Consider the following 9,039-nt stretch of genomic DNA (forward strand, 5'->3'; position numbering starts at 1 on the left):
TTTCCACCGTTGATAATGTTTATTACCATACTTATTATAAGTTAAGAGAAAATATATATAGATGTATTTTCCGAATTCTAGAGACTATTATTGCTGTTAATAATCATAATCATTATTTTCTTCATTATTCTCCAACGGAGAGAATTTTGACCAAGTATAAGGCACAGAAGCTACTAAAACATTTATGTAGACGAAACATAATTGTTTAGAATTTCAAGCACAAATTTTCTAATCTCCTTATTATTAGACGTTTTGTTTATTTATTTTAGTAGCTTTTAGAAAATGATACAATTTGATGAACAGTGATATTATATTTGCTACTTGGTAAAAAGGCTTCTCTATCTATATTTTCATAGGCAAACCAATTTGTTCATTTTTTTTTAAATATATATTAGTCTCAAATATAATAGTCAATGGCGACTTTATAGCTATGGAAATTGGAGAAATTTGTAAGTGCTGAGAGAGTAAATTAAATGTGTGTTTTTATTTTGATAAATTAACTGTTTCTCACATTAATATTATAAATTTATTATTATATTTTTTTAATTAAATTTTAAAATATTAATAAAATAAAAATAAAAATATTGATTTATTCTAATAAGAACACGCAAATTTTTCTTTTCTTGAAAATTGTTTCTTATAGAATGATGCAGTTGAGATTCTGATGTATTTATTTATTTTTATGATATTTTCTAGTCTAGTAAAATAAGAATTAATTTATATTGACTAATAAATTATTGTATATCCAAGATGAATTCTTGATACTTGTTTAAGTAGATTAGTAAATTTATGATTGACTAATGCAATTTAGTTAGTGAGAGTCTGAATTTATTTTTGAGTAATGCTAGGGGCCATCAACTTTGGTATCTTGTAATCATTAATTGGCCATGCTGAGAGTCTGAATTTGACTTTGGAAAGAAAGAAACAGTAACTGTGACCCAACTAACTAAACGGTTGTTAGTAGTTTTTCTCTGTCCATGTCCGAAAAAAAACACAGTTGCAAGATTTGGGCCATACGAAAATTTCGGGCCGGTGTCGGAAGCCCATCAAAAACTAAAACCCTGCAACTTCACCTCTCTGCTCACTACTCAGTACTCACTCTCTCTCCTAAAACCCTCGCCTCTCTGTTCTTCCCTTTCTTCTTTTAGGGCTTCTCCCTCTCCTCACTCACAAGTCAAAATCCTCATCAAGCTCCAATGGCTACTATTGCTCTCAGGAATTCAAGTTCTAGGCGACTCTTCCCATTTTCTTCTCAAATCTTCTCTTCTTGTTGCAGACCCTTCCCCCCTCTCTCTGAATCCCCCTTTCCAAATGACAAGCTCTCTCCTTCTTCATCTTCTTCTTCTTCCAATCCTTGGTGGAGATCCATGGCCACCTTCACCAGAACGTAAGTTTTGATACTTCAATTTCACCTCTCATGGTGTTCCCAACATTGTGCTTGGTTTCTAACTTAATGCTTTATGAAAGGAAAAATTAGATTTTTACCTGTGAAAGTAGAGTTATGGTGTGATTTGTTTTTGGAAGTTGATTTGAACTTAGATGAATGGGTTCTTGGATTTGTTTGGATAGTATGTGATTCTGTGATTGTAAGGAGCCTTTTGGTTACTTCATGTCAGAAGTCTCAAGTTGTTGCCTTTTACATTTCCTCTTATTGCTCTGAGGTTTCTTTTGCTGACAGAAAACCCCATGTTAATGTTGGAACTATTGGGCACGTTGATCATGGGAAGACTACACTCACCGCAGCAATTACCAAGGTTTCAGTTCCATCTTACTCTACATTTTCATTATCATCATGTTGTTCATCTTACTCCACTTTTGTCTAGCTCGTCCTTTTCCATTCCCACGATGCTATAGTAATTTAAATTTGAAAAAAAGGATTATCTTATGGAGTTATTTCGTCTTACCTTTGATCAGGTTTTAGCCGATGAGGGAAAAGCTAAGGCTATAGCCTTTGATGAAATTGATAAGGCTCCTGAAGAGAAGAAGAGAGGAATTACAATTGCAACGGTTGGGACATAACGTTGTTCATTTTGGCAGGCCATTGTGGCCATGCAGTGAATTTAGTTCATTTTACAATTCCTGCCCTTATGATATGTACTTGCTCAATGTTTAAATTTTCAGGCACACGTTGAGTATGAGACTGCTAAACGACACTATGCACATGTTGACTGCCCTGGACATGCTGATTATGTCAAAGTAAGCTTAAAACGTTTGCTTAATGGAAAAAATGTTAATTATAATTAGTATTGCCCAACAGAAATTGCGCAACTAAGTTGTAAAAGAGTGATTGAGTTGTTACCTAGGATTGTTCCACACTTCTACTAGTATGACAAGGTGGTGGAATGAGATGATTTTTATTTATTTATTTAAGTGTGGATCACAAGATAATTTATATCCTGACTTGACTTTTAATGCATAAGTTATGCTTCTGCAATTTTGTGCATGTGGGACTATGCACATATATAACAACTAGCCATCGTGCAGAATATGATTACAGGAGCTGCACAAATGGATGGTGGAATACTTGTTGTATCTGCTCCTGATGGACCAATGCCCCAAACCAAGGAGCACATTCTTCTTGCTCGCCAAGTAGGTACCCTATTGAAGTGGTTTGTACATAATCCAAGTAAACTTTTAGCTCCTGAGTTACCTTCTGCCATATTAATATCTTGACATGATATGTGCAGGTTGGTGTGCCTTCTCTGGTGTGCTTTTTGAATAAAGTTGATGCTGTCGATGATCCAGAGTTGTTAGAACTTGTAGAAATGGAGCTCCGGGGTAGGGTGATTTTCTAGGATTTTGCCTTATTTGTAAATAGTATGCGTGCATAGATTTCTGTTTTCCATGTGTTCGAACGTTTGCTTATGTTAATTATGAATCTGGCAGAGCTTCTAAGCTTCTACAAGTTCCCTGGAGATGAAATCCCCATCATCAGAGGCTCAGCATTGTCTGCTTTACAGGGTACAAATGACGAAATTGGAAGAAAGGCCATTCTAAAATTAATGGATGCTGTAGATGAATACATTCCTGACCCAGTTCGCCAACTTGACAAGCCTTTCCTTATGCCCATTGAAGATGTTTTTTCAATTCAGGTATATGGGAATGAACTTAAAGTTCCTATGGATTTTTTAAGCCGAATAAATTGAATATGGGAAGAACATGTAATAATATTCTTTCAATATTTGATTCTTTGATATTTTAGTCATGGCTAGTTTAACCTTCTTGTTGGTGGAACACTTTTTGCATATATCTTTTTTCAATTGGAATATTGGATATGATAGTTAAGGGGTTAATGTTCAAATTGGTCCTTGAAAGATTATAGATGAGTTAATTTGGTTCCTAAGAGATTCAATGCTTCAAATTGATCTTTGAAAGATACTAATGTGAGTCAGGTTGGTCCTTTGATTAACTTGCTGCTGACTTGTCATGTGGCACGTTAAGAACGTAATACATGGCAAGCTTTACCTTACATGTCAATAGTTATTAGTGACACATCAACAAGAAGTTAATGAACAAACCGAGTATGCTTGTGGATATCTTTGAGAGTACAAATTAGAATCTTTGAAGGACCAAATTGATTTTTGTGTGATCTTTTAGGAACCATTTTGAGCACTAACTCGATAGGCCGATAGTTAAATGTTGATTCTTTGTCCCCCACTCCCCCCCCCTTTTCTTAATCGGTGTCAAAATTTACTTATACATTTTTTATCAATGCTGTTTAGTGCTCATGAAAACCTTCTTTGGTTTGCTCTTGAACATTCGAAAGTCACATTGTGATTTAAGCTATGATTTCCAGAATGTTACTTCAGCTTCCTTATAATTTATTTTTTGATGAAGGGACGAGGAACAGTTGCCACCGGCCGTGTTGAGCAAGGAATCATAAAAGTTGGTGATGAAGTGGAGGTTTTGGGTCTAATGCAGGTTTGTTCACCGAGGCTTTTCCTGGGTTTTGGCATTCTTTTAATTTTAATGCATTCCATTTTATTAAAAATGACAATTGCTGAATTTTTGTCTTAATATTCTTTATTTGCAAATTTAGTGATGTAATGGTTTTTTCTTAGATGGGCATATGTAGTGGTGGGTTCTAAAACTGAGTTTTTCTGTTCAGGGTGGCCCTCTTAAAACAACAGTTACTGGAGTTGAGATGTTCAAGAAGATTTTAGACCAAGGACAGGTGAGTGATTTGCATATTTATCCACAATGACTTCTCACATGGCGTTTGCAAAACCAATGTGTCTTTTTATATTTTCATAGGCTGGTGACAATGTTGGTCTTCTTCTTCGAGGTCTGAAGCGTGAGGACATTCAACGTGGTCAGGTTAGTTGCAATTATCAAACTTTTCCCTTTCTTAGTGCTTGTGTATGCAACGTGAAATCCCACATTCAACCACTTATCTGACAATGTATTTGTATTAAAAAAAAGGTTATTGCCAAGCCTGGTTCTGTAAAAACATACAAAAAGTTTGAGGCGGAGATATATGTACTCACAAAAGATGAGGGTGGGCGACATACTGCTTTCTTCTCTAACTACAGACCTCAGTTTTACTTGAGAACTGCTGATGTCACTGGAAAAGTAGAATTGCCCGAAAATGTCAAGATGGTTATGCCTGGAGACAACGTGACTGCTGTGTTCGAATTGATTTCAGCTGTTCCACTTGAACAAGGTCGGTAAAACTGTAGGTCAAGAGGAATTTATCATCGCAACCTGTTCCTGTTGCTACCTAACCACATTATCCACATGCTGTACAATGTTATCCTTGCCTTTTCTTTTAGCCTTTGTAGCTCGTTTATTTCCCCATTGAATCATCTAATGCTTTTTATGGTGGGAGCGTTAAAACTTTGCTTTGCCAATTGCTGTTTGTTTTTTCAGGACAAAGATTTGCTTTGAGAGAAGGCGGCAGAACAGTTGGTGCAGGTGTGGTGTCAAAAGTACTGACTTAATATGCATGCCGTTCTTCAATTCTTCAAAAAGGGTTGGAAGCCCTGAGACTTTACTATTATCTTCAAATTACGACGACGTCGCAATCAATTAAAATATTTAGCAGTTGTTTTGGATGAAATTGAGTAAATTTTAGAGAAGCTCACCTTAATTCATTTTTGTAGTTTAAATTTTGTCAACGTTCTCTTGGTTGCTGCAGACCATTAATAATTTGTGAATCATCTTTCTCTCTTTTACAATAATGCTCATTAGTAAACCGATTTTGTTTACAAAACTGGATGAATATATTGATGTCCTATATTTTGGTTAATTGACTAAATTTATCATAAACTAAGAAAGTATCGCTTTCGCTTGTGCCATCATTCTCAATTTATATGTGGTGATTTGCATAATACAGCACAAAAATTATCTGTTAGCATATATTTTAGCATCATTTTATGTTAATCATTTTTGTTAGACTATACCGTGGAACTTTAATTCGTCATACTAAGTTAAATTTTTTTCCTTTTTAAGTCATTCCATTACAAAAGTCACCAAAAAAAGTCATTCCATTACAAGACGTGCTCCTTTTGTATTGAAAATTTGGAGCATTGATATACCAGAGGGAGTAACAATGTAACATAAGTAGATTCAAAGACTTGATTTTCATTGGCTGTGCAAAGCATTCATCAAACATGGTTCTATTAACACTGATCACATTCCAAAATTGTATGTTACATATAACATCAACAATAACAACCAAGTGTTGATATACATTGTTCCTTGAAGCTCTCTTACTAGAACTAACTTAAAAACCGAGCTAAGGCTTTAGCTTATTAGCTTCAACCTTCACAGCTAGGTATAAACATCAAACCAGAAATTTTGGGAGTTAAACTTGTTCAAACTACTCTTCCATGTATCTGGCAATGGTAGTTGGTCAATTCAAGCAAGCCTCAGCACTGCAACCGCTAGCAATGCTGCGGCGCTCCAGTAGATTCCCTGTATGCTCTTGTCTAGTTTCTGAATCATGTCCTCTTCTTTTGATCCTGACTTCCCTGCATTCTTGCTAATGCTGACTACTGTAGCCCTTAGCTTATTTACTGCCCAAGAAAGCCAAACCAATGCAAATCCAAACACTGTATTGAACATCTTAGATGCAGAAATGGGAATCCTTCCACATGCAAGCTCACACATAACAGATAGCAGGACAGCGAGGCCGGTCCCAGCAATACCAGCAGAGAATTGTGTCAGCAGCTCGGAAAGCTCAGGGCCAGATTTCTTCAAAGAGAGCATTGCTGTTTGCCGGCGTTGCTTCTTGTCTACCATCAATGACAGAAGGCTCTCGCATGCATGCATGCCGTTCCTCTTGTAGAGATCCCTCTCGGTGCTAAGCTTCTTTTTCTTTTTTTGAGATGGCTTCATTTTGACTTTCTCAGGACTGCTAAGCAAAAGACAACCATTAAATGTAAATATTTCTTCATCAACAATTCACCATATGGCTAAATCATAAGTTGAAGAACCTTAGAAATTATTTAATCATTGTGTGAAACATACTTCTGTTTTCTTGAGTTAACTTTTAATAGTCAAACTATCTCAGTAGTTTAAATTTAAATGCTAAACTTCCAAGGTTGGATGGTAGAGATTGATGGTTTGCCTATTGGAAAAAATCAAACCCCTTCCAAAGTCAGAAAACAGGTGCTAGGAAAAGTATATTTTACATACCTCTTTAATGGAGCAGTTAAGGCAGACTCAATCTTCAAGGAGAATTGGCCTCTGTCGATAATATTGAATATCAGCAAAAGTCAGCTTATCAGTATGAAACTAGCAATGATAGGCCATCAAATCCAGAGATTGAACATAAAGTAAAGAAATTGGTTCAAACTAATTAATATTGATTATCGAACATGCAGTGATATGAAACACCAATACTCCATAATAAATTTATATGAGTGCTACGGATTTGATGCTAGGATTTTTATCCTTCATCATTAAGCCACTCAATTTTACACATTAATGGACATAATTTTTCAACTGGTTGTAATTTATACACAATAGAGTTAACAACATTATGACTTCATCATGCAAAGACCGGTACCTATCAACATTTGAAAGGATAATATTTTAAGATTAAACAAGTTGAATTTATACCTACTAAAGTACGGAACAAGCATAGACTTCTTTTCCCCATTATGCGAATTTTCCAATATGTATGACTCAGCCACTGCAGCAAGAAAATCTTTCATCTCAATCGCAGAACCCATAAATGTGACTTGACCATCTGGATGAACTGTAATCTTTGAAGTAATAGCTGAATCTTGAACAAATTCCAGTAAAGGCTTTGGGATGTAGAATTCACTATTTGGCCAGAAAGGAGATGACAATCGTTGCGCTTTATCAATGCCTGGCAATTGAGATCTTATCTCGCTTTGTGCATTGTTCAACAATGCCAGAGCTGAGAAGTACTGGATTTGGGCAGCTCTCTGCAACCATTGACAAATGATCTTACTCAGAAGTCAGAATAATAAGATAATACAAGAAAAATTAGCAGCATAAATCATCTTAAGCATCTGAAGAGTACATGCATGGTTATCAACTGAATTTTTATCATCTGCAATATAGTGCAAAATACATAATATCTGAGAGAACAAACCAATCTTGTAACTCTGACTATCTAATCTGTAGTTATCACTCTCATGTCTAATCTATTGATCATTGGATTTAACATCTCATTGGTAAATTGAAATAAAGATGATACACTCCATCCCTGATGGTCAATGACACATTCAATCAAATATTGGAGGTCATCAAATCACAAGAACCACTCAGCGATGTTGAAATTTGATGTGTTTACTGGACAAGTACATCAACAAATAGAACTTTAGGTATTGTGGCTAGCCAACAGTCGACTTCGCCACATAATTAGTCTATACAAAATGAGATAGAATAATAAATTAAAAGATTAAACAGCAGTGAGCAGTTGCAACACAAGGTGGGAACAAAGTCCTGCTAACACACAAATAACTATACATCATCAAAGAAACAGCAAACAGTAAAAATGGCTGGATATATCATACGTTGGATGTCAATAAATATCGGCCTTTGAGCTGAGAACTCAACATTGATAAGCTGATTGTAATCCAGTAGCTCACTTCTAGATTTCCGTGACTCCTCATTTGGATGCGACTTAAGACAAGGATATCGATATGTGATAATGTCGGGTGCAGCTCCTAATGCAGGCAAGGATGTTTGACAAACCTACCATAAAAAGAAGATAAACAGATGAATAACTATACACAAGCACACAACTAAATGGTCATGCATATGCAATTTTCCGGAGTAATGGCATCTTAGAGTCATCCATGAAATTTCAACGCCAAATTTTTATCCCATACATCAGTTATGATTCATTATCTACAGCTGTATACAACTTCTAACACAATCATAACTACAACCATATTTGGATGGAGGAGTTTGGAGCATAAATTTGTTTGCTTTGAGTAAACAATTGTTTAAAATCATATGAACCTAGAGAAAACTTATCATGTAGCCTCCAAATCAATCATCCAATCATTCATCATAGTAAAACTTGTTATAATTATCCAAACTTGAAATTAAAATAATTACCCTCCCATCTGTCCCTTCCATCAAAAATACCAAACATACCAAAAGAATTCATACAAAGTTTACAGAGATTTTAAAACAAAACAGCTCAAAAAATTCACAACCACCATCAAAATTTCAAAACTTGAAGAAATTCTAAGATCATAAAATGGATGTTTACTTTGGTATTAGTGGAGGAGAAGGAAAATTCCGGGTGCAATACAAGGCCTGGAGGGTAACCATGAGAAGCCATCAAACAGAGTCTCTGAAGCATTTGGTGGTCTAAGAATCCAAAAGCTCCCTCCTTTGGTTTTTCCGTCAGAACCCCATCTGCTCTATCGCTTCCTCCACCTCAAATCTCCGGAGATTTTATGCAAGTTCGTTTTTTGGTGACATCAGACCAATCAGCTGCACAAAAATTGTATTGACCAAAATAAACAGTAATAAATAAAATAAAATAAAATAAATGAAGGTGAGAGATCCACTTATTTATTCCAGAAACTTCCAAAAACGAGAGAACCA

At 35.5% G+C, this 9,039-nt stretch overlaps 2 protein-coding genes across 2 annotated transcripts; one reads left to right on the top strand and one right to left on the bottom strand.

Moving 5' to 3' along the window:
* Positions 1-1,090: 1,090 nt before the first annotated feature.
* Positions 1,091-5,248, top strand: LOC107492839 (elongation factor Tu, mitochondrial). The gene is made up of 12 exons (XM_016113889.3): positions 1,091-1,387; positions 1,679-1,754; positions 1,915-2,007; positions 2,122-2,196; positions 2,485-2,589; positions 2,688-2,778; positions 2,887-3,092; positions 3,838-3,921; positions 4,109-4,174; positions 4,255-4,317; positions 4,423-4,663; positions 4,870-5,248. Exons 1-12 carry the CDS (start codon positions 1,197-1,199, stop codon positions 4,938-4,940), a joined length of 1,362 nt encoding a protein of 453 aa, XP_015969375.1. The 5' UTR covers positions 1,091-1,196; the 3' UTR covers positions 4,941-5,248.
* A 315-nt stretch (positions 5,249-5,563) lies between these two features.
* LOC107492838 (uncharacterized) lies at positions 5,564-8,948 on the bottom strand. The gene is made up of 5 exons (XM_016113888.3): positions 8,699-8,948; positions 7,992-8,172; positions 7,066-7,397; positions 6,640-6,690; positions 5,564-6,355 (listed from the first exon to the last, which is right to left on the bottom strand). The coding sequence occupies exons 2-5, from the start codon at positions 8,088-8,090 to the stop codon at positions 5,860-5,862; spliced, it is 978 nt and encodes a 325-aa protein (XP_015969374.1). The 5' UTR covers positions 8,091-8,172; positions 8,699-8,948; the 3' UTR covers positions 5,564-5,859.
* Between the last annotated feature and the right edge of the window lie 91 nt (positions 8,949-9,039).

Source organism: Arachis duranensis, chromosome 6, assembly GCF_000817695.3.
Source record: "Arachis duranensis cultivar V14167 chromosome 6, aradu.V14167.gnm2.J7QH, whole genome shotgun sequence".
Classification (NCBI taxonomy): Eukaryota; Viridiplantae; Streptophyta; class Magnoliopsida; order Fabales; family Fabaceae; genus Arachis; species Arachis duranensis.